The sequence below is a fragment of the Balaenoptera musculus genome, chromosome 20, assembly GCF_009873245.2.
Source record: "Balaenoptera musculus isolate JJ_BM4_2016_0621 chromosome 20, mBalMus1.pri.v3, whole genome shotgun sequence".
NCBI lineage: Eukaryota > Metazoa > Chordata > Mammalia > Artiodactyla > Balaenopteridae > Balaenoptera > Balaenoptera musculus.
This window is the reverse complement of record NC_045804.1, coordinates 2223987-2248287: the sequence shown is the minus strand read 5'-3', so window position 1 is coordinate 2248287 and position 24301 is coordinate 2223987. Positions and strand designations below refer to the sequence as shown.

The window sequence follows — 24301 nt, the reverse complement described above, 5'->3', positions numbered from 1 at the left end:
TAAACTGTTTAACAACCCATTTATTCTCCCCTTTCACAGAAGAGGAAGCTGAAGCTCAGAAAGGCCAGTTAACTTAAAGATGGCCACACAGCTAGAATGTGGCATTGTTAAGCTCTTAAACACAAAACCTTTTTCTTTGTTCTTTAATGATTTAGGATTAACATTACTTTATGTCTTTGTTTATTTGAAGGATTATAGATTTTCAGTTGTATGTAATACCAAGAGACTGCACTGTTTTCCTACTCTTATGAATATTGTCAGCAATGGGTTACTTGGAATGCTTAATCATACACAGCATATTCGAACCGAGAGAAGCTCATTTCCTTTTGTAAGTATTGGATTTACTCATTTTCCCTCTTTAGCTGTTAAATATTCATAATGGATTGTTAATCCTAAAAATTATTGTGTCCTAACCTTTCAGACAGACTATACCTAACAAAATATGATTTTTTTCTTAAGTTATTATTAGAGAATTTGCATGGGGGAATATTGTTCAATATTCTGTCATAGTCTCCTAGGGAATCGTCTGAAAAAATACATACTCGATTGCAGAAGTGTATTGGAGAGAGTGAGAGAGAGAGAGTGTATGTGTGTGTGTGTGTGTGTGTACAGTGAATTGGAAATCAGGAGCACTTGTAACCTGGCTTTAGAATCTTATAAATCCAATGTAATTTGTTGGTGGACCCTTCACTGACTGAAATGAAGGAGAATTTGCCAGTTCTTGGGCTATCTGCCATCTGATTAATTCCTTTACTTACCCATCATTGCTCTGCATTGCGAGGGTGCCTGGTACCCACAGGCTAGCTTTCGGGATTCTTTGTCCGCTGGCTGTAGGCTGGACTTAGACCACAGGGAGCAGTGATAGATGCTGGGACAGCAGAAGCATCCCACACCCTGGGCTCCAATCACACCACCTCCTTCCTTCCTCTTTCTAACCCAGAAGGGACAGTGGCTTCTGGCTTCACCACCCTTGTTGGTTCCTCCACTCTTCCCACCCGTGTAACCATTGCGTGGTTAACTTCTCTGTATTTTAAGTACGGAAGGTAGTTAAGATTCTCTGGTTAGACCCTGATTGATGCCCAAGAGGGATCTCTCCAAGCTGACTCCAAACTGTTCCACACCAGGAAGTTGGAAGAGCAGGAAACCCAATTAGAAATGGCGCCATCAGAAAGGGAAGCCCACATTGTGACAAAGAGGTTGAATTCACTTTGGGGCTTCCCTGCCTTAGTGGTGCTGGGAGTACATGCGAGAGCAGGTGGATGGGATATACTTGAGCTGCAGCCAGCACTGACCATGAGAGTGGGGATGGTGCCTGAAAGGAATGCTCCAGAAAGTGGGACCAGCTGGTAGTAGAAAGAGGTAGATGTTAGCCCCTCTTGGTCCTTTAGTTTCCTCATTTTATTGCCTGTTTGTTTAGGATCAAAATGGACCGAGGCCCCATGGTTATTCTCTTAGGAACCCCCAGAGGCACACACCTTTCTTCTTTCAGCCATTCTTATAAAGACAGTGATGCATTTTCCCATCTGGTGAAAAATTAGAATTTGTAGATGCAGCCTCCAAAGCCTTAAGTAAAGTTTGAGAATTATTTTGAGACAGGCTACTGCACTGGTCTCCTGTACTTAAATCCAAGAGGCAGCTCTGTACCCCACCTGAGCATAAACCCAGCCGCAGACAGACATTGATTTGGGGGTAGTGACTTGAAGTTCATCTCTTTGAGGATGGGCTTGGTGCAGTGAGTTTTCCTTTTAAGCCTGTGCTTCAGAAGCATCCACTCAGCTGCCAGTATCTTCACATCTTCATCACTAGGTTTGCTGAGAAAGACGTGCTGCTCAGGCCTGAATAATCTATTTCTCTTGGATCATAATTCCTGAATTATCATTTTTATAATTGTGATAAAAAAAACCCCACATAACATAAAACTTACCATCTAGTCATTTTTAAGGGTGCACTTCAGAAGTGTTAAGTGTATTCACATTGTTGTGAATCAGATCTCCAGAACTTTTCTATCTTGCAGAATTAACACTCTGTACCCATTAAACAAGAAATCCCCATTACCCCCTCCTCATGGCCCCTGGCAACCACCATTCTACTTGCTGCTTCTGTGGATTTGACTCATACAAGTAGGACCACATGCTAGCATTTGTCTTTTTGTGACTGGCTTAGTCCCCATTTCCCTTATGTCCCCACAGTTCATCCGTGTTGTAGCGTGTGACAAGATTTCCTTCCTTTTAAGGGTTAATAACATTTCATTGCACGTGCATACCACATTTTGTTTATCCATTTTTCTGCCCAGGGACATTGGTTGCTCCCATCTCTTGGCTTTTGTGAATAGTACTGCTGTGAACACATGTGTGTGGGTATCTCTCTGAGACCCTGCTTTCATTTCTTTTGGATATACACCCTGAAATGGGTCCTGAGTTATTTTTCACTTCTCTTTTTTCCTAGGCGTTGAAGCCTCACGTTAAATGATCAGAAACTATTTTCCCTCCCACCTCCATGTGCAGAGGTTGATAAACTCGATGTACACTTTTTTTTTCTACTTTGTACTTTAATGTTATTTTTTTTGTAGTTGATTTACAGTGTTGTGCCAATCTCTGTTGTTAGATGTTTGCTTTTGATTTTTCAGTATTTCTAAAAGCACGTACTTTTATGATGATCAGTATTTCATTTTTTTTATATTTGTTTATTTTTTTAATTTATTTATTTTTGGCTGTGTTGGGTCTTTGTTGCTGCGCACGGGCTTTCTCTAGTTGCGGCGAGTGGGGGCTACTCTTCGTTGCGGCGCGCGGGCTTCTCATTGCGGTGGCTTCTCCTTGCAGAGCACGGGTTCTAGGCACACGGGCTCAGTAGTTGTGGCTCGCGGGCTCTAGAGTGCAGGCTCAGTAGTTGTGGCGCACGGGCTTAGTTGTTCCATGGCATGTGGGATCTTCCCGGACCAGGGATCGAACCCGTGTCCCCTGCACTGGCAGGCGGATTCTTAACCACTGCGCCACCAGGGAAGTCCCTTTCTTCATTTTTTTTTAAAAAAAAATTTTTTTTTTAAATTATTTATTTATTTATTTATTTATTTTTGGCTGTGTTGGGTCTTCGTTTCTGTGCGTGGGCTTTCTCAAGTTGTGGCAAGTGGGGGCCACTCTTCATCGCGGTGCGCGGGCCTCTCACCGTCGCGGCCTCTCCCGTTGAGGAGCACAAGCTCCAGACGCGCGGGCTCAGCAGCTGTGGCTCACGGGCCCAGTCGCTCCGCGGCATGTGGGATCCTCCCAGACCAGGGCTCGAAGCCGTGTCCTCTGCACCGGCAGGCAGACTCTCAACCACTGCGCCACCAGGGAAGCCCCCTTTTCTTCATTTTTAAAAATATTCACTGGTTTAAAGTACTTTAATGTATTGGATATCTTTAATTAATTAATTACTTCTGTTGTTTATTGATTTATAACATTATATAAGTCTTATGAGTATGACATTATATTTTCACCTCTGTGTACCCTACAAAGTAAAGAGTACCTTTTATACTTGCAGAATTATGCACTGTTCTGGACTGGGTTGCCAGAAGGGTCCTTTTTCTTATTTTTCGTCGTGTGCAGCATTTCTCCTTACATCGCCATGAACAGTGTCAGCGATTACAAAGTAAGAAACGGGGGAAAAAAGAAAAGAAACTCGGGGACTTCAGTAGTTGTATTTTAAATGCTGTGTGTTGTCTCACAGGAAAACCTTTTAACATATGTTTAAATTAGATAATGTACTTAAACATTATTTCTATCAAGTCAGAAATTTTACTTCTAAAAACACAAAGTACTTTTTTACTTCAAAATGACAGGAAAAGTGCAATAATCTGGTAGGGACTCAAATTAATCTAAACCTTCAAAGGGGAATATTACAAAACTTTCAACTACATTATTTCCTAACTACAAGGAAGAAATCATCTATGTCGTAATTGAGGACCAAAGTTAAGACTTGAAGCCACTTTCTACCGTGGAGAATACAGTTTTTTGGTTGTATTTGTATTGGGTCATGCTCATTAACCAGGCAAAACAGTTACATCGAATTCAGATAAGTCATCTCTTACAATTCTGAGTCATTAACTCTCCCCGAGCATGTTTGGATAATGAAGAACTTGCTGTTCTTCAGATTACAAAATACCATTTCTTTTGAAGGAGACTTATGCCTTGATCATTAGGAGGTCTACTGCTCTATTTGTTCTTCATGAGCTGAAGTGGTTTTGTGACTCAAATCTATCAAATAAAATAATACTCAGTTTCAAAATGCCCACCTTGATGGAATTGGCTCTTTAGACCTCAGCTTCCTAAACAACGTGCACAGAATTAAAATTATTAAAATTTAAAAATATTAGATTTTTTAAAATAGGTTTTAAAATATTATATTAACAATTTTTAAGTATTCGAATATTAGATTATATTTATCTTTGCAAATCTTCTGATGTGTTTGCTTTGGATTTGGATTTCAACTGAATCTATGTATACGCTGTGTTTTTCCATTAGAAGAGAACTAAGTCCCAGCTGTGGATTTCAGGACTCTTCCCTTCTGCTTACTGGTGTGGTCAGGCCCTGGTGGACGTTAACCTCTACAATTTCATTCTCCTTTCAATGTATTCAGTTTTCTACGCAGCAAACATGGTGCACATTCATCTCACAAGTCGAGCTGTGCTTGCTTTTGTGAGTAGTACATGACATAGACGGTGTCTTATACGGGAACTCATAATAAATTTTAATATTGGTGCAATTTCATATAAGCATGAGGTTTTCAGTTTTATTTCGTCATACACCCAAACAAAAACCATGCAAAGTGCATGTGTAATGAGAAAGATAAAAATTTTTGTAACCTTGCCCTCAGTTTAGATTTCATTTTTTGACTTTGATATTTATTTGTATTATCTTCAGGCTGTCATTACGCTTGGTTACGCAGTTTCTCTTGTCTTCCTGACATACGTGATATCATTTATTTTTCGGAAGAGGAGAAAAAATAGTGGCCTTTGGTCATTTTGCTTCTATATGGTAAGTATTTGCACAGAGTTCTTTTTTAAACTTTTAATGTTACATTAAATATAGTCACGTTTACCTTGAGCGATGGGGAAAATTAATACCTTAAAATTACACCCTAGAAAGGGGAGGGGATGTAACATGTTACTGAGTCAAAGATGTTCCCGGAGAATTCATGTACAGCCTTGACTAGAATTGATGGAGAACCTTGCAGAGGACCTGATGCCCCAGATGCTATCACTGAGTTACTGGATCCTTCAGAGCACAGGGCTTCCTGGCAACACTAGAACCAAAATTGGCTTTATAGCGTTTGACAGTACAATCCATTTCTGCAGTCTTCACGAAGGTCTCTCTTAAACTCAGACTCTAATAATTTCAGAGATCAAAGAGGTTTTTATACCTCTGCCAGAGAAAGTATTTGTAAATATAAATGAAAGATTACTGAAAGTCCAGGATTACTCAAAACTTGGATGGAAATGTTTACCAAGACTCTGGAGATGCCTAATCTCAGCATTTCTGGTGCTTTTTAGCTGAAATCCCCAGCTGGTGGTTAAATGTCTGTCTTGTAAACACAGCTCCCAACTCTTGGGAGTGGGAGTCCTGAAATCATGAGAGGAACCCAACCAAAGCCCATCTGCTAAGAAAATAGGTATGACATCATCCATCGATTTCTATAAGAAATTAGCCTTGGACTGTTCTGGTCAGCAGTTAGCTGTTGACTTATCCCTTCTCAGTGGACAGTATTCTGATTTGGTGTCTCTAGATTGTATTTCTTGGTATTCAGCAGGTAGTGCCTATAGAGATACGTTACTTGGAAGACTGGCTTTGAGGCAATCATGAAGATTTGGTGCACCCAGAGTCTTTGTATTCATGCTTTGCATTGGGAATTTTTTTTGTTCAGTCAACAGACTTAATGCTTTTGCCTAATGTAAACCCAGATTCTGGGTAAGCAGAACAGATATCAGTCTGACTAATAGTTGATTTCTTTTCAGTCCGTACTCTTGAATATGTCCAGAAAAGGTGGACGAAGAGTTCGTGTCCACACTTTGTGTATTCTAGTAGTTTCAACTCTGAACAAAGTCTCTTTTGGAGCCGATGTTCAAGCAGTGTCAGTGTCATTGGCCAGTACGGCTGTTGACAGGTCTGTTACTGTCAGGATGAGTGAGGGATGAAATATCCTAGTGAGTGACCTCAGAGACACTCTTTGAGCGTATTGGTCTTCAGTCCTAAGTCATCAGTAGCCTGGAGTCATGGTTCCTTTTTCTCTACTCTTTGTTTGGGCTCTCCTTAAACAAAAACCACTCCAGGCTGAGATAGATGGGTGTCTAGATTAATGCCTTTTTGCTATGTGTCAAGCGAGAAGTCAGCCCTTGGTTTACCGTACACTCACCATTCATCCTGGTTTGTACAGATGTGACAGTTTCTCAGATGAGGGCACACTCAGCATCACCAGTAGAACCACACCTTCCTTGCCCCTTTATCCTTCAGCTTTCAATGGAGAAGCAGAGTAGGGGCGGAGCTTTCCTTATGAATGCGGGCTCTGGAGGGATGTTTGGGTTGGAAAAAATGGGAAAGAATTTTCTCAGCCAGGTTTCAAAGTGCATCACCTCCAACAGGATATGACAGACCTTCCAGAACTTGATACACCAGAGTCTGCCAGAGCAGTAGCTTTCATCTCTTGGCTTAGAGAGCAGAGACCATTTTTTCCCTAATTCTTTACATAATAAGGGATGAAAGACTAATGAGGGCAAAGTTCCTTCAATTCATGGTAGAAGGCAGAATCAAATCTGCGTTATCTTATCGTGAATTCCTCCTGTGTAATTCCTCAGCTTCCAGTGAATAAATGAACAAACGAAGAAATTTGACTTTGTTATTTCTAAGGAAAGTCATGATAATACAGACATCTTTTCTATTAGGTTTGTGGATTAATGTGATGATTAAGATCTTCTTACTGTGACATGAGCAAGCTTTAGCAAATAAAGGACCACGGCAGAGGAGTGAACATTTGACTCTCAAAAACCCTCTCTTTCAAATCGAAATATATCTACAGATGATTGGATACCTTTTTTCCTTTGCTGCTAATTATTTTTGAATTATTATGGATTAAAATAAGAAAAAGCAGTATTGCAAAACCAAAGTAAATTTTGTAAAATAAAAATTTCTTTGTTCAAAATGTAAAAAACACACCATAGTATTACAGTATAATACTTATTTATGTTTTCTGATTATTTTCCCTTTTCCTGTCTCATCTTTGTCTACTCCAGCATACTTGCCCATTTCATTTTTATAGCACTGAAGAGAAGCTACATAGTCATGGAATATTGAAGTGTCAGATTTGAAGAAAAGTCAAGATTTTCTAGTATAATTCACCTCATTTGATGGAGGGAAAAAAGTTAAGAAACCTGTATAAAGTCACACAAAAATTAGTGACAGACTCAGGAATAACATTGAGGTCCAGGAAGTCTATTTGGTCATTTTAGCTTTCACCTTAATCTCCAGATGTTTCATCTAAAGATTTTCTGTTGGAAGCTGAAGGTCATATATATTCTCATTAACAAAAGCTCCTCCCTTCCCCTCTCCCTTTGAAAGGGGTGTATCTGCATATGGAAAAATTCTCATGCATTTGATGAGAACACCTACATCTTAAGTATTTTCTCAAATATCAATGGACTGAGTATGTATGACGTGTAATATATTTCAACTTGCCTTGTAGACTGCAGTCATCACGTTTGGCATCATTATAATAAATCAATTCGACTTCCGTGTCTTGATGGTTTGCATGGTATTAGTTCCCTCAATGACCTTGGGTGGATTTATAGGTTTTTTGGAAGAGGTAAGAAATGTTACCATGTCATTAATTTTGAATGTGCGGCCTATTGAAGTGCTTTGCCTAAATCTGTAAAGACAGAAAAGAGGCTAGTGTTTTCCTGGGGCTGAGGTGGGAATGGGGGGCGATATCTCTTTGGGGTGATAGAAATGTTCTTAAGTTGAATTGTGGTGACGCTCTCACAACTCTGTAAATTTACTAAAAATCCTTGAATCGTACACTTAAAATGAGTGAATTTTATGGCATGAAAATTTAACCTCAACAGCGCTATTTAAAAAGCCTTTTATTTTTTGTCTTTGCAGAGAGCTCACAAATACCAAATAAAATATCAAGACCCAAACTATGACCTGAATGCAACTGATCTTCTAGTATGCCTAATAGTAAGAAGGTTTTTCTATCTCATCGCCTACTTTTTGGATAGTTATCATTTACTGTAATAACTCCTTGTTCTCGTCTGAAGTGTGCCAACTTTGAAAGTGTTTTTAAGAAAGTCAGATAAAGCAATTACATTCAGACACGATTCTAAATCCTAGTTATTTTTATATGCCTGAATGGACTGCGTAAGTCCAGAATTTAGTATAAAATTTGTTTTTCATGGTTATTTATCCTGTCTGCTGCCCCCTCCAAATTTGAGAGAGCTTGTAAAAAAACACATACACTATAACTTAAATCCTTTGCATTAGAGATAAAAAAGCAAGTCAAAAAAAGAATGAAAGGGAAAAATGATTATACTAGTATGTTTAGGCTGAAGAAAACTACTGTCTTTGCATATGTGTGAGTACTTTTCTAGGCATAGAGCAAAAATAAAAGTCCTTGCCCTCGTGGGGCTTAAATTCTGGTGGAAGGAGACAGGTAATAAACTAAATAAATAACACATGCTGGGTAAGATGGGTGCTCAGGAAAGGATGAACTTTGAAAATAAAGACCTGAAAGAGGCAAGGAAGCAAGCTGCAGAGATATCACGGGAGGAGCGTTCCCATAGGAGGGGAGAGGGTGACCCTGGCTTGTTTCAGGGTCAGCCAGGAGGCCAGTGTGGTTGGGGCAGAGTAACCACGGGGGAGAGTGGTACGAGAGAAGGTCACAGATGTAGCAGAGACAAGTGCGGGGCGGACAGAGGAGTTACACAGAGATTCTGGGTCACGTTAAGAACCTTGAGTTTACTTTTCATAATCAAGGAGTCATTGGAGGGTTTCAAGTGAAGCGATGTGCTGTGACATGGTTTAAAAGAACAGCTGTAGTTACTGTGTTGAGAATAGATGTTTGGGGCAAGGGAAGAAGAGGGAGACCCAGTAGCAAGGGGCTGTAATATCAATATTGAGCCATCACAGCGACCTGGGCCGGGGCAGGAGCAGCGCCAGGAGGGGTGAGGGGCCCTTGGGTTCTGGATAATTTTGAAATTAGGAGCAGATAACGTTTGCTAACGGACTGGATGTAGGCTGTACAAGAAGAAAGAAGGCCGGTTCCACCAAGCTGGATTGTTGCTGTATAACTGGAATCCTCCCCTGATTTTTAAGAATGATTCACATCTATTTTATCCAAAGACTGAAAGACCACAGATTTGATTCGAATGTTTCAATAATGTTTGTGAACTTATGCCTCAATGTAACAGTGTTTCTCTGCTCCTAGCCTTACTTTCAGGCTTTGCTTTTCATTTTTGTTCTACGATGCTTGGAAATAAAGTGTGGAAAGAAAATAATGCAAAAGGATCCTGTTTTCAGGTTGGCATAAAACTTACTTTCATACTTAATACCGTATTTTCATATTCCTAGATAGTGGCTGCACCACTGCCCTCAAATTACTGATTTATATTGACAATTTATATTGACCGTAAACAGCATGATGATTTTCATGATGGTCAGTGGATTTCTGGCTGAACTGCCAGGAAATAGGAAACCCAGGCAGAGTTCTGCCACTAATGAGCTGAAGGGAGCTTTCAGCCTCTCAAAAATCTAATGAGTACTCAAATATGCCATCCTCGCATTCAAGAGGATTGCACATGCTTGACCAGAAGAGATGGGATGGAGTTGGTTTAGCAGCATAGCTCAGAGTGCTTCACCACTGGAGGGAATCCAGGTAAAAGGTACTAGGCAGATACTGGGTGTGAGTAACGTGGGCTCACATTCTACAGAGAAAATGCAGGTGACCTGACTTTTAAGGAAGCAGCAGGACTTGCTGACAAATTTGAAAGGGTCAAAGATGCTTATTAGGAGAATGGCAGCAACACTGAGAAAGGGATTTGGCTGCTGGGACGGACCTTCTTGGCAAAAGCAGAAGCCATATTCACAGAGCCATCATCATGACCAGTGTATTGAAAGAAAGGTCCATGGTGAAATCACCGAGAAGCTGATTTTTGATGCATCTTTGACACCTAGAAAAATCACATGTTGTGTATTTCATTTTCTCTGCAGAATTTCCCCTAAAAGTAGAGATGGTCGTCCAAATCCAGAAGAACCTGTAGATGAAGATGAAGATGTTCAGGCAGAAAGAATAAGAACGGCAACTGCCCTAACCATTTCCACAGAGGAGGTAGAAAAGCAAGCGACAGAATGGGTGTTAGCGGAGCTCTTCGAGGGCGGTCAAGAATGGGGGTTGATATGCTGGGTTTCGTTTAGAAAGTTTGCAGTTTGGTGCATTCAAGTAATTCTTAAACATGCAGGCGCCTCTTTTGAGGGTCCTGGATGCTCAGAGAACACAAATCACAGTGGTTTTATTTTTCTGAGAAAAATGGGCTTGGATATGTAGAGCTATAATTTCAAAACCAAAATTTTCATGAGTTGAAGAATTTATGTGACATTTGTTATAAAATGCCAGGTAGAGACTAAGATTTTAAGGGTTACTCTTCGGTTCGATTTTGATGTGGCGGTGTTTCTGTGAGCTCGGATACTTCTGCTCCGGGAAGGCAAAGAGGCGGCATGAAGCTATGCTGTTATTTAGAAGCTAAGCTATGAAGCTATGCTGTTTACTCCGTCCATTGAGAAGCGAGAAGTATTGTCGGTGTCCATGAATGCATGTTACGTTCGAAACAAGCAATATGGATGACAGGCAACTCAAAATGTGGTTTGGTTCATGACATAGGGCAGGAAAGGTTCCAGCAGGGGGAACAAAGAAACGTAAAGTCTCTGGAGTTTAAGAGGAAAATCACGCTGTCATCTATTCCAGAAACCAGTCATAATTGCTAGCTGTCTACACAAAGAATATGCAGGCCAGAAGAAAAGGTGCTTTTCAAGGAGGAAGAAGAAAATAGCAGCAAGAAATGTCTCCTTCTGTGTTAAAAAAGGTTTGGAAGAGTCACTTTTTAAATTCGCCATTATTTTGAGAAAGGCCCACTGAACATCTAGGTTACAGGCACCGTTGTACTTGCTGAAGCATTCATTCATTCATTCATTCAACATATATTGTTTGAGTGTGCCAGGGGCTCTTTTAGGATCTGGAAATATAATTATGAAACAAACAGGCAAGTTCCTGACCTCATGGATTTTACATCCTCAGGGGGGTCGATAAACAAAAATGACTTATCAAGAGAAGTTTCAGATGTCATGCTGGCAAGTTCTGTGTGGAGCATTCAAGTATGCGAAATGACGGGAGTGACTTGGGCTGCATCCACTTAGGGTTAGGGGAGACGTTTCTTGAGCAGAGACATTTAAGCCAAGATCTAGGTGATAACGAGGTGCCAGCTACGTGAGCATGAAGAGATAAGAGAACCTCAGGCGGAGGAGACAGCAAGGGCAGGGACTCAGACACAGGCCCGCCTTTGGAGTGGTTAAGGCACAAACGGAGGTCAGCGGATGCCCCCGTGAACAGAAGGGGTGCAGTCAAAGAGGTGAGCAGGGTCCGATGAGGTGCAGCTTTGTGAAAAACAGCAGAGTTTAGACTTTATACCAAGTTAGTGGAATGCCACCAGAGGGTTTTTAGAGGCTTTTTGCCACCATTTAATTGGTACTTTGAAAAATATTACACCCTGGTTCTGTTTGTTCATGAATTTGGGTGGTGGACAAGTCAAGAGGCTTTCATACCAGTTGAGATGAAAGATGATAGTGACACAGACACAAGTGGTGGAATTTGGGATGGAGAAAATGTCCCCGACTTCCCAAGTTTAGGAATGCATTTAGGTACTCAGCACATCAGCCATCTGCTATAAAAAAATATCTGGGCACGTTTTTTTCACTGAAAATGTAATCTGAAAAAAAAAAAAAAAAAACCTATGTATTGATAGCAAATATCAATCACTAAGCTTTTTCAAAAATGTTTTATATAATTATAGGGGTTAAAGAACATGTTTTGGTGACATGGATTACATATACATTATAAATTTCAAAGTGGTACCGAGGGATGCACATATATCTCAGAAACTTATTGAAGAAACATGTTTATGTTATTCTTTTACTTCCAATATTGATAATGGGTAATTCTCTTTCAGGTGAAATTTTGGGATTGCTAGGACCTAATGGCGCTGGTAAAAGCTCATCTATTAGAATGATATCTGGGGTCATGAAGCCAACAGCTGGAGAGGTAGTGAAAATGAAGAAATGGTTTCCATTCCCAAAATAGACATGTTATAATATATATGGGTTATATCCTTGTAAGACTGTACTTTTAGTAGTTTAAATAGTTTTTTATAATAAACATATGAAGTAATTTCTGTAATATTTCTCAAAAAATTTGGGTGATTTTTAGCTACAAGTCAGTTTCTTGAGTAATCATGTGATTGGAGAAAAGCTTGCACGTTTCTAAAACCAGTCCACTTTCTTAGGTGGAACTGACCGGATACGGTTCGGTTTTGGGTCATCAGGGGGACGGCAGCATCCGGTTCCTGGGGTACTGTCCCCAGGAGAACGTGCTGTGGCCCATCCTGACAGCGCGCGAACATCTGGAGGTGTTCGCCGCGGTGAAAGGGCTGCGTAAAGCGGACGCCAGCGTTGCCATTTCACGGTACTGTGCGGTCATGAGGTTCCTCTGTGCCGAGATGCAGGGAGGCTGTACCATCACGAATAAAGAGTGGAGAGTAGGAATGACGTCTGCACCTTTCAGGGAGCATCAGGGGTAGAGCAGGGATGGAGGACAGGGTCTTGTTTCCTGCATCCCTGACCGAGGGATCTTTAAAAAAAAATAATTCCATAGAATAATTATCAATGTCAAATGATACCATATGATATCACTTATATGTGGAATCTATCAATAAAATACGACATAAATGAACTTATCCATGAAACAGAAACAGACTCACAGACGTAGAAAACAGACTGGTGGTTGCCAAGGGGGAGGGGCGAGGGGGGAGGGATGGAGTGGGAGTTTGGGGTTAGCAGATGCAAACTATTATATACAGGATGGATGAACAACAAGGACCTACCGTACAGCACAGGGAACTGTATTCAATGTCCTGTGATAAACCATAATGGAAAAGAATCTGAAAAAGAATGGATATATGTATATGAACGGAATCACTTTGCTGTACGGCAGAAATTAATACATTGCAAATCAACTATACTTCAATAAAATACATTTTTAAAATGTTAAATGAGTGAATAATCATGAATAATCATCTATTTCAGTTAGAATTCTAGTTAGTTTCAAAATTTTTTTATGAGATGAAAATCTCTCATGTTCAAAATAAACTTTTTTCTTTGATCATCAGTTTTGAGAATAATAGTGCCAAGGAGGGAACTCCAGTGCTGTAACCCTTGCATGTGATTTGCCTTTCCCCAGATACTCTTGATCTCATAGTCTCATCCTGTTTCCCATCAGATTGGCGGACGCCTTCAAACTGCACGAACAGCTGAATGTTCCAGTGCAGAAATTAACAGCAGGAGCTACTAGAAAGGTCTGTGCGGTGCGGGATGTTATTCTGAGAGCTGATGGGCTGGTGGCAGCAAATAGCGGCGTTTCTCTGCATTTCAGTTGTGTTTTGTGCTGAGTATCCTGGGAGATCCGCCTGTCCTGCTTCTGGATGAACCGTCTACAGGCTTGGATCCAACAGAGCAGCAGCACATGTGGTGAGAAGTTATGACCCTCAGAGCCAGGAGGACAAACCTTATGTACAAGTAGCATTTTAAACTGATCTTGGAAAAGCAAATCCACTGGTTCCTAATTGAGTGGAAACAATCCATGTTATTAGGAAAACAAATATTTAACAGGTAGACTCTCTAATAGTGCTTTATACGCATGTGGTATTCACATGGGAAAAAAAAAAAACACCTCTCGGTATTTTGTTGAAGTTTTAGGTCTTGCAATTTGGAATGTATTTTAATTTTGCCAATTATTGAGACGTCTGTAACAGTTGCCTTAGAAACTATTAACTTGCTGATATCTTTTCCTCATTTCCTTTTTTCCCGGCTTTCACCAAATCTGTCAAATTTGTTGACCCAGGTTTTCTTAGTTTTTAAATTCTTTTTACTTTCCTATGTAGGACTTTCTATTTGGAATTATAAAATTCTCCAGTCCACTTTCATATTTGTGACCGTCCAATATTTTCCCAACTTTTTTTTTAATCAAATTTTATTTCTTTATTTATTTAATCTTTTTGGCCATGCTGCACGGCAGCATGTGGGATCTTAGTTCCCACGGCATGTGGGATCTTAGTTCCGCGACCAGGGATCGAACCCGTGCCCCCTGCAGTGGAGGCACGGAGCCATAACCACTGGACCACCAGGGAAGTCCCTCCCAACTTTTTTTTTTTTTTTTTTTTTTTAAATTCACGTTCTTTTATTTATTTATTTATTTATGTATTTTATGACTGTGTTGGGTCTTCGTTTCTATGCGAGGGCTTTCTCTAGTTGCGGCAAGTGGGGACCACTCTTCATCGCGGTGCGCGGGCCTCTCACCATCGCGGCCTCTCGTGTTTCGGAGCACAGGCTCCAGACGCGCAGGCTCAGTAATTGTGGCTCACGGGCTCAGTTGCTCCGTGGCATGTGGGATCTTCCCAGACCAGGGCTCGAACCTGTGTCCCCTGCATTGGCAGGCAGATTCCCAACCACTGCGCCACCAGGGAAGCCCCCTCCCAACTTTTTAAAAGAACTTTGTTATGGAAATTTTATACAAATGGATAGAGAATTGTTTATGAATCTATTAAACCAAGAGTTATTTGTATAAGGCCAATCTTCCTTCATCTTTACCCTCTGCCCCTTCTTTTCCCTACTCTCCCGTTATTTTGAAGCAAATACTAGGCAGTGTATCCTTCATGTATAAACAGTTCAGTTAGTTTCTCCAAAAGAAATGGAGTTTTTTTTATTAACTTAACCAGAATACCATTAGCACACCTAAAAATATTTTAAAACTTTTATCAAAACCTTCTCAGTATTCACATGCCCCTGTTTCTTTTTTAATTAGGATTCAAATATGATCCATAAATTGTATTTCATCTATAAAACTTCCCTTCTATCTCTTTTTTCCTACACTTTTTTTAAAAAATGGTGTTAATATTGGGGCTCATTCAGGCAGACGATCCAGGCAGCCATTAAGAACACGGAGAGGGGCGCCCTCCTGACCACCCACTACCTGGCCGAGGCCGAGGCCGTGTGTGACCGTGTGGCCATGATGGTGTCCGGAAGGCTGAGGTGGGTGTCTTTCCAGAGCCTGCACTTGACTTTCAGAACGAGATTTGCTATGAAAATGGCAAAACTCCCTGTGATCCGCTGGAGCCCTTCCTTTCCTCTACCTCAGGGGCCCCCTTTCCCTACATTTGAAATTTAAGAATAACATGAAAAAATTTCAGGGGCAAGAGTTTTTCCAGCATGTTTTCCTTTTTGCTCACAGATGCATCGGTTCCATCCAACACCTGAAAAACAACCTTGGCAAGGAGTACATCCTCGAACTAACAGTGAAGGAAACTTCTCAAGTGCCATTGGTCCACACCGAGGTTCTGAAGCTTTTCCCGCACGCTGCACAGCAGGAGAGGTGAAAGGAGCTTTTGATTGTGGACGAACGTGTTGGCTTTTCCCATCAGTGGTTTTTTTCCTGCTCTGTGAGAAGTTCAGGGCTACTTGACTTCACAATCAAGTGAGGGACCTCAAAAATGGATTTAAGTCTTCCAGATTATGATATTTGGGAGCTACCCAGAAAGCTGTGCCCCCTAGGGAGACTTGGGGACACCCAACCTGGGCCTCCTCGGCCATCCAAGGCTGGTCCCCAGCTCTGCAGGGGAACTTGGGAAAAACGGGGGAAGGGATTTCTGATGACTTGGAGCTACACAAGACTGCAGCGGGGCCCATGACACCTTCCTTAGGCTTCTCTAAAAGATGTAAATAGTTACAATTTTAAAGACGCAACTGTTTAGGATGAACCATCCTCATAGGAAAGAAACAGCAATTGAGACCATCAAAGAATGTCCCTTTCATGGAGTTTTCATGCCTCAAAATGTAGAATAGAAAGGCATATGTGTGTGAGCACATAGGAATATGGGTGTTGTTTTTTCAAGGGGAGGGCAGGGGCGTGGAGCAGGAACTGAGTTTGAAATTCCTTGGAGGGATAAGCACAGCAAAAAAGCAGGGCGTGACAGTGGCTGTTTGCCTTTTGGCACAGTTCAAATGTAATGGAATTATCTAAGGGATACGCCAGGGCACATAATTCAGTCCTATTCCCAGACCCTCAGGGTCACAAATCCAAGAAGCGGTTTTGATGAATAGATGGAAAGGTCATGAGAGGGGGTGCTGGGCTGAAGAGGGCCCGACCGGGAGGTCTGGCAGCTTTAGGGCTGCCTGGGAGCATGGGGCCTGAGGTCATACAGCCAGGAGTAGCACAAGGAAACGATGGCAAAAATCAGTTCCGGCTCGTCCTCTCCTTTGAGGCGTCAACTACAAATTGGCACTTGCCATCTGCCTCTACAAGGGTTAAATCATGAACTGCTGCAGCTGCTGACTTTCAGCACCCCCTGAAAGGAATTCAAGGTGGAGATCAGGAATGAGGTGCTCTGTGCTCTGGGAAAAACTGGCAGAACAGGTCTTGAGATAGAAATTTTCAGGTTTTATGAGCCCAATTCTTGTATCTCCTCCTATCTAGAAAAGCACTAAAATCCTTCATGGTGACGTCTGCTCCTCGTGACTAGCAGAAACCTGCAAAAAGTATGTGCTTGATTGCATGTACTCCCCTTCACCAAAATCACATACATACTGACCTTACCCCCTGCCTCTTTGGAGCAGTTTCTCAGAGCTCTCTGAAATACTGTCTCCCGGGCTAGAGTCCTCATGTTGCCCCAAATAAAACTTAACTCACAGCTTTCACGTTGTGCATTTTTAAGTCAGCAGATGTCAGGAAAGTTTTGTTTAAAGGGATTTGAAATCCCTACACTATTATGACTCTCAGTCTCAACTTTGTATCTTTCCTTCACTTTCGGGTGACAAGGATGAAATATTAAGTTGGGATTCGTTCCAACCTAATTTGAACTAACCAAAGGGATTCGTTCAGAATATCTGTGTTCCACAAGAAAAAGGTTTGCATAGACTAAGCATAAAAGTAATTATACTGGATCATTTCCAACCACCAGCCACCAAAGCCACTGTAAGAAATGTCCATTGATAAATTATTTTATCTGTTTCAGATTGAAGCCATACATTAATTTGCATTAATTTTATTTTTAAAAGGAAATTGCTGTTAATGTCAACATTTATTTTGATGGTCATTTTTTTCCCTTGAAACTCAAGGTCAAGTATGACATTTTTCTATTTCTAGGTATTCCTCCTTCTTGGCCTATAAACTGCCCACGGAGGATGTTCGCCCTCTGTCTCAGGCCTTTCACAAATTAGAAGCAGGTAAGAATGACCGTTTTTAAATAAAACTTCTGAAGAATTAATCAAAAATTAGATAATATTTTTGGATTTAACTTTATTTTTTTCATTTTTTAATTGAGGTACAGTTGATTTACAATATTATGTTAGTTTTAGGTGTACAACATAATGATTCAAAATTTTTATAGATTATACTCCATTTAAAGTTATTATAAACTGTTGGCTATATTCCCTGTTCTGTACGATAGATCCTTGCAGCTTATTTATTTTATACATAGTAGTTTGTACCTCTAATCCCCTACCTTTATCATGCCTCCACCCCCCTTCCCTCTCCTGACCGGTAACCACTAGATTGTTCTCTAGATCTGTGAGTCTATTTGTGAAATGTTTCGTTATGTTCATTTGTTGTATTTTTTAGATTCCACACATAAGTGATAACATACAGTATTTGTCTTTGACTTACTTTACTAAGAATAATGCCCTCCAGGTCCATCCATGTTGTTGCAAATGGCAAAATTTCTTTTCTTTTTTTTTTTTCCTGTGGCCGAGTAGTATTCCATTCTGTATAGATATGTACCACATCTTCTTTATCCATTCGTCTACAGATGGACACTTAGGTTGCTTCCATATCTTGGCTACTGTAAGTAATGCTGTTATGAACATTGGGGTGCATGGATCTTTTCGAATCACTGTTTTTGTTTTCTTTGGATATATGCCCAGGAGTGGGATTGCTGGATCATATGGTAGCTCTAGTTTTAGTTTTTTGAGGAACCTCCATACTGTTCTCCATAGTGGCTGCACCAATTTATATTCCCACCAACAGTGCAAGAGGGTTCCCTTTTCTCCACACCCTCTCCAGCATTTGTTATTTGTGGTCTTTTTGATGATACCCATTCTGACAAGTGTGAGGTGATATCTCATTGTGGTTCTGATTTGCATTTCTCTGATGATTAGTGATGTTGAGTATCTTTTCATATTCCTGTGACCATCTGTATGTCTACTTTGGAAAAATATCTATTCAGGTCTTCTGCCTATTTTTTAATCAAGCTGTTTGTTTGGGTTTTTTTGGTTTTATATGAGCTGTTTATATATTTTAGATTTTAACCCCTTTTCAGTCATATCAAAAAGACCCCAAATAGCCAAAGCAATCTTGAGAAAGAAAAATGGAGCTAGAGGAATCAGGCTCCCTGACTTCAGACTATACTACAAAGCTACAGTAATCAAGACAGTATGGTACTGGCACAAAAACAGAAATATAGATCAATGGAACAGGATAGAAAACCCAGAGATAAACCCACACACCTATGGTCACCTAATTTATGACAAAGGAGGCAAGGATATACAACGGAGAAAAGACAGTCTCTTCAATAAGTGGTGCTGGGAAAACTGGACAGCTACATGTAAAAGAATGAAATTAGAACACTCCTTAACACCATATAAAAATAAACTCAAAATGGATTAAAGACCTAAATGTAAGACCAGACACTATAAAACTCTTGGAGGAAAATATAGGAAGAACGCTCTTTGACATAAATCACAGCAAGATCTTTTTTTGAGCCACCTCCTAGAGTAATGAAAATAAAAACAAAAATAAACAAATGGGACCTAATGAAACTTAAAAGCTTTTGCACAGCAAAAAAACCCATAACTGAAATGAAAACACAGCCCTCAGAATGGGAGAAAATATTTGCAAATGAAGCAACTGACAAGGGATTAATCTCCAAAATATACAAACAGCTCATGCAGCTCAATATCAAAAAAACAAACAACGCAATCAAAAAAAAAAGGATGGAAGACCTAAACAGACGTTTCTCCAAAGAAGACATACAGATGGCCAAGAGGCACATGAAAAGATGCTCAATATCCCTAATTATTAGAGAAATGCTGATCAGAATTACAATGAGGGGCTTCCCTGGTGGTGCAGTGGTTAATAATCCGCCTGCCAATGCAGGGGACACAGGTTTGAGCCCTGGTCTGGGAAGATCCCACATGCCACGGAGCAACTAAGCCCATGTGCCACAACTACTGAGCCTGCGCTCTAGAGCCCGTGAGCCACAGCTACTGAGCCCGCGTGCCACAACTACTGAAGCCCGCATGCCTAGAGCCCATGCTCCACAACAAGAGAAGCCACCGCAGTGAGAAGCCTGCGCACCGCAACAAAGAATAGCCCCCGCTCGCTGCAACTAGAGAAAGCCCACATGCAGCAATGAAGACCCAATGCAGCCAAAATAATAATAATAATAATAATAATAAACAAATAAATAATTTTTTTTAAGTTTAAAAAAAAAACTACGAGGAAGTATCACCTCACACCAGTCAGAATTGCCATCATCAAAAAATCTACAAACAATAAATGCTGGAGAGGGTGTGGAGAAAAGGGAACCCTCTTGCACTGTTGGTGGGAATGTAAATTGATACAGCCACTATGGAGAACAGTATGGAGGTTCCTTAAAAGACTAAAAATAGAACTACCATATGACCCAGCAATCCCACTACTGGGCATATAGCCTGAGAAAACCATAATTCAAAAAGACACATACACCCCAATGTTCATTGCAGCACTATTTACAATAGCCAGGACACAGAAGCAACCTAAATTTCCATAGACAGATGAATGGATAAAGAAGATGTGGTACATATATACAATGGAATATTACTCAGCCATAAAAAGGAACAAAATAGGGTCATTTGTAGAGACGTGGATGGACTTAGAGACTGTCATACAGAGTGAAGTAAGTCAGAAAGAGAAAAACAAATATCGTATATTAATGCATATATGGGGAATCTAGAAAAATGGTACAGATCAACCTATTTGCAGGGCAGGAATAGAGATGCACACGTGTGGACACGGGGCTGGGGGGAGGGGGGATGAATTGGGAGATTGGGAAGGACATATATACACTGCCATGTGTAAAATAGTTAGCTAGTGGGAACCTGCTGTATAGCACAGGGAGGTCAGCTCAGTGCTCTTTGGTGACCTAGGTGGGAAGGATGGTGTCGGGGGAGGGAGGTCCGAGAGGGAGGGGATATATGTATATGTACAGCTGATTGACTTCATTGTACAGCAGAAACTAATACAACATTGTAAAGCAACTATACCCCAATAAAAAAAACAATAAATAATTATAATATCAACAAAAAAATACGTATTTATATTGATGCTATGACTTTTCACTACTACATTCTTTCACCAAGCATTTGTTCATTCAGCTCTATATTCCGTTTATATCAATTATTGGCAGTTTTGTTTCAGATGACTTTGAAAAGATGGTTGGTAATAGATAAATTGTAAGCATCTACTACTAGTCTTTTTTTTTCAGTGAAACATAACTTTAACCTGGAAGAATACAACCTCTCTCAGTGCACCTTGGAAAAGGTGAGTCAACCTGTATGGTTTGGTATCATTCCTGTAAATTTCACATGAAAGTAGCATGCATGCTTTCTGTTTATTTAGAAGACAATCAACAGCTTGCTAATTCTTTGTGCTTCTTCTTTGGCACATGTTTAGGTGTCCTTAGAGCTTTCTAAGGAGCAGGAGCTGGGAAATTTTGATGAAGAGGTTGATACAACCATGAGATGGAAACTCCTTCCTCATTCAGAAGACCCTTGAAACCTCAGACCTAATCATTCTTTGTTGATGTCTTATAAGCTTATGTCATATGTAATAATTAGCAGTGTATATAATTAAAAAATTATTAACATCAATATTAGGTATATTTTGTATATTTAGTCAATAAATGAATAAATTTAAAAAATTATTCTTCCCTTTAACTTTTGGAGTGGTAGAAGATCTATAATAAAGGCAATACAAAGTACTAGTAGAGATACCTGAAGAGCCATGCATAGGGTGTTGTGAAAATAAAGCCACACATTTGGAATTTTTTGAAATATGACTTTTTTAGAAGTATGACGACTTTCTAAAATTCCCTTGCTGACAAAGGTGAGGGACGTATTCAACAGCTAGAAACTGCATGATTGTTGCAGACCAGTTTGTGATACATTGGGTGTATGAGTTTGCTTTAATACACAGGTACAACCCAGGGTCTTCCTCTGAAACCTCTTCAGAAATTGTTTTAAAAGTCACAGGATTAGGAGTTCCTTGTATTCACAAATGAACAAGCATGTGCTTTGGAAAAGTAGTTCAAATATACCTTTTGAAAACAATGAGAATCACAGCAGTATTTGTTCAGATTTTCAAAAATTTGAGTATGTTCTTATGATTGTGGGGGGCACTGATTTCCTGTATCACCTGATCAGTAGTTTTCTGTGTATTTACTGCTATTTTAAGAAGATATATGCACACATGTGCGCATATCTTTTGTATTACTCAAAGTCTGTGCTAGCTTTACATATTATTTTATTTTTTCCCTTAAACAATAGCTATTTCATTTTGAATATCATCAGAAAATTTTTTGAAGACAAAGCAGTATTCTTGCTGCTTTCTGAGGGTGATACGTTGCATAACTTTTAAAAAAGTTGTTATGCTCATAGAAGAAAATGTGTATAATAGAGGAAAATATAGAAATTGAATGTACTGAATAAAAGAGTCACTACCATTTCTCCATACCCCCCAATCAACTATTTCCTTTTTTCTTTAGTGCATTTTTTACATGGTTAGAATCATGATAGTACATATAATTTCCTGATTAAATACATATGCATATTTGCTGATATAACATTGAAATTGTTTTAATTTACTTTTAAACTTATGGTGAGGTTGCAGCTTTATATGTTTGCATTTTATTTTGTGTTATTTGTATTCTTTGTTCATTTATGATTGTACTTTAATCTTTTTCTTATCCATTTTATAAACTTTTTACATGGTTAAATATTTTATCTGTGTATTTTACATATATCATAATTATATCTGGAACATTATATTTCCAAATCTATGATAAATGACTTATAGTTTACTGTTTATTCAGGAGCCCTTAGTACCCTACAAAAGTAAATCCATATCACAATGAGAGCTGATTTTAAATTATTTCTAAACTCAAGCAATAAATAATCCTGTCTTGCTCAACTGTGTAACATGACAACATATACAATCATTTTACATAACAGTATGATGAAATCTTTACTTACACTCTTTATAAATGATATATTTTCTTAACTGTTATAGAAATATGTTTACAAAGTACTGAATAACCAATATCAGATGTAGTACTATGAATATTTTAAAAGATTAATGTGGATGTAGTTTGCTAAAACCATCATAATACAGTTGTTTTTGAAGATATTAACTTTTGTTTTTATTAGGATTGTGTTGAAGAGCAGGTGATTGGGTTCCAAAAGAGAAGGTCATTAGAACAAAACAAAGGAAGGGATTTTTTTTAAAAAAGGATAGAGAGTTTGTACCATCTCTAATTTTATTGTGGACAGGTCTTGTACTGGGTTTGTTCTCTGTTTTCCTAACATCCCCTTGCAGGGGAAGCTGACTTCCCCTTCTTTGCCTCACAGTTCCCTTCTTTGCCTCACAGTTCCCTTCTTTGATGGGTGGCTTCCAGTTGGGTTTGACCAACCCAACAGAAAGTAGCAGCAAGAGATGGGAAGAGAAAGGTCAGAGGGTCTCTCTCCTCCTCCCGCTGCTGTAGTTTCAGATCTCAAGCAGTAGATGCATCTTTCCAGGCCTATAATCTTTGTCCCCCTCCGGTTACACCCACTTGCTTCTGCCTCCCCCCTCCCCGTACTGTTGACCCCAGGACCCCTCTCTCACCTAGTCCACACTCAGCCACCAGCAATTCATCAAAATCCCCATTTAAGTGTTTGCTCCTACCAGCTTATGGCTCTAGTGGCTTCTGCTCTGCATAAGCTGATCTTGGCTGTGATTCTCTGTATTCACTTGTGTAAAAAAATAAGAAATATATACCTTGATCTCTGCCCCTAGTTTCTGCTAATATTTGGTCTTTGACTCTGAGCTTCTAAACCCTCATAATTTCCTGAGCAATAGGAGTGTCTGACACAGAGCTCCTAAGTTCCTTGGAATTTCCTGGGCGATAAGTGCATCTTTTATTCTAACGTGGCAATTCTTGGTGGGCTCCTGGATGGGGCTAGTCACCAGAAAGACTAAGCTATGATGAAAAACTTGGTACTTTCAGCCTCATCTCCCATTCTCGGGAGAGGGGAGTGGGGTTGTACATTGAGTTAATAATTGATCATGCCTACCTGATGAGGCGTCCGTAAAGACCCCGGAAGTGCTGGGTCCAGAGGACTTCCGGGTTGGTGAGCACGTCCACATGCCAGGAGGGTGGTACACCCCAGCTCCTGTGCTCGGGGCCCTTCCAGACCCTATGAATCCCTTCATTTGGCTATTGATCTGAATCCTTTATCACATTCTTTTTATATAATAAACCTGTAAACCTAAGTAAGTTTCCTTGAGCTCTGTGAGCTGCCCTGGCAAATTGTTGAACCCAAGGCGGGAAGTCACAGGAAGCCCAGTTTATAACCAATTGGTCAGCAGCACAGATGACCAGCTGAGGACTCGTAATTAGCATCTGTAGTGGGAGTAGTTTTGTGGGACTGAGGCTTAACCTGTGGGATCTGACAATAACCAGAGAGCTAGTGCTAGAACTACACTGAATTGAATAGAATTCTCCAACAGCCAGGTGGTGGTGGAGAGTTGCTCACTATGGCTCAAAACCCACACATATGGTGGCCAGACGTGATGTGTGCGGGCAAAAGAAAACAGGGTATTTTTCCTAGACATTTGGTGTCAGTGAAGTGGAATTTGCTAGAACGGCTCTGGCTCATGGAAATATGCAGGT

The 24301-nt window shown here is 40.1% G+C and overlaps 1 protein-coding gene and 1 pseudogene across 2 annotated transcripts in view; both read left to right on the top strand.

Moving 5' to 3' along the window:
* ABCA6 (ATP binding cassette subfamily A member 6) overlaps window positions 1-23295 on the top strand; it is a 61513-nt gene extending 38218 nt beyond the window's left edge. Inside the window, exons 23-40 of one of the 2 annotated variants that reach the window (XM_036835689.1) lie at window positions 191-328; window positions 3517-3624; window positions 4497-4670; window positions 4896-5009; window positions 7708-7827; window positions 8124-8201; window positions 9448-9539; window positions 10230-10371; window positions 10981-11098; window positions 12239-12330; window positions 12572-12750; window positions 13564-13639; window positions 13717-13811; window positions 15252-15371; window positions 15571-15711; window positions 17482-17561; window positions 20858-20913; window positions 21046-23295. In XM_036835689.1, coding sequence (XP_036691584.1) covers window positions 191-328; window positions 3517-3624; window positions 4497-4670; window positions 4896-5009; window positions 7708-7827; window positions 8124-8201; window positions 9448-9539; window positions 10230-10371; window positions 10981-11098; window positions 12239-12330; window positions 12572-12750; window positions 13564-13639; window positions 13717-13811; window positions 15252-15371; window positions 15571-15711; window positions 17482-17561; window positions 20858-20913; window positions 21046-21147 — 2025 coding nt within the window. In that variant the 3' untranslated portion in view covers window positions 21148-23295. The remainder of the gene's footprint in view (window positions 1-190; window positions 329-3516; window positions 3625-4496; window positions 4671-4895; window positions 5010-7707; window positions 7828-8123; window positions 8202-9447; window positions 9540-10229; window positions 10372-10980; window positions 11099-12238; window positions 12331-12571; window positions 12751-13563; window positions 13640-13716; window positions 13812-15251; window positions 15372-15570; window positions 15712-17481; window positions 17562-20857; window positions 20914-21045) is intronic. The other variant, XM_036835690.1, reaches the window with a different exon arrangement.
* On the top strand, window positions 5027-7089 carry LOC118886249 (annotated as a pseudogene).
* Window positions 23296-24301: the final 1006 nt, after the last annotated feature.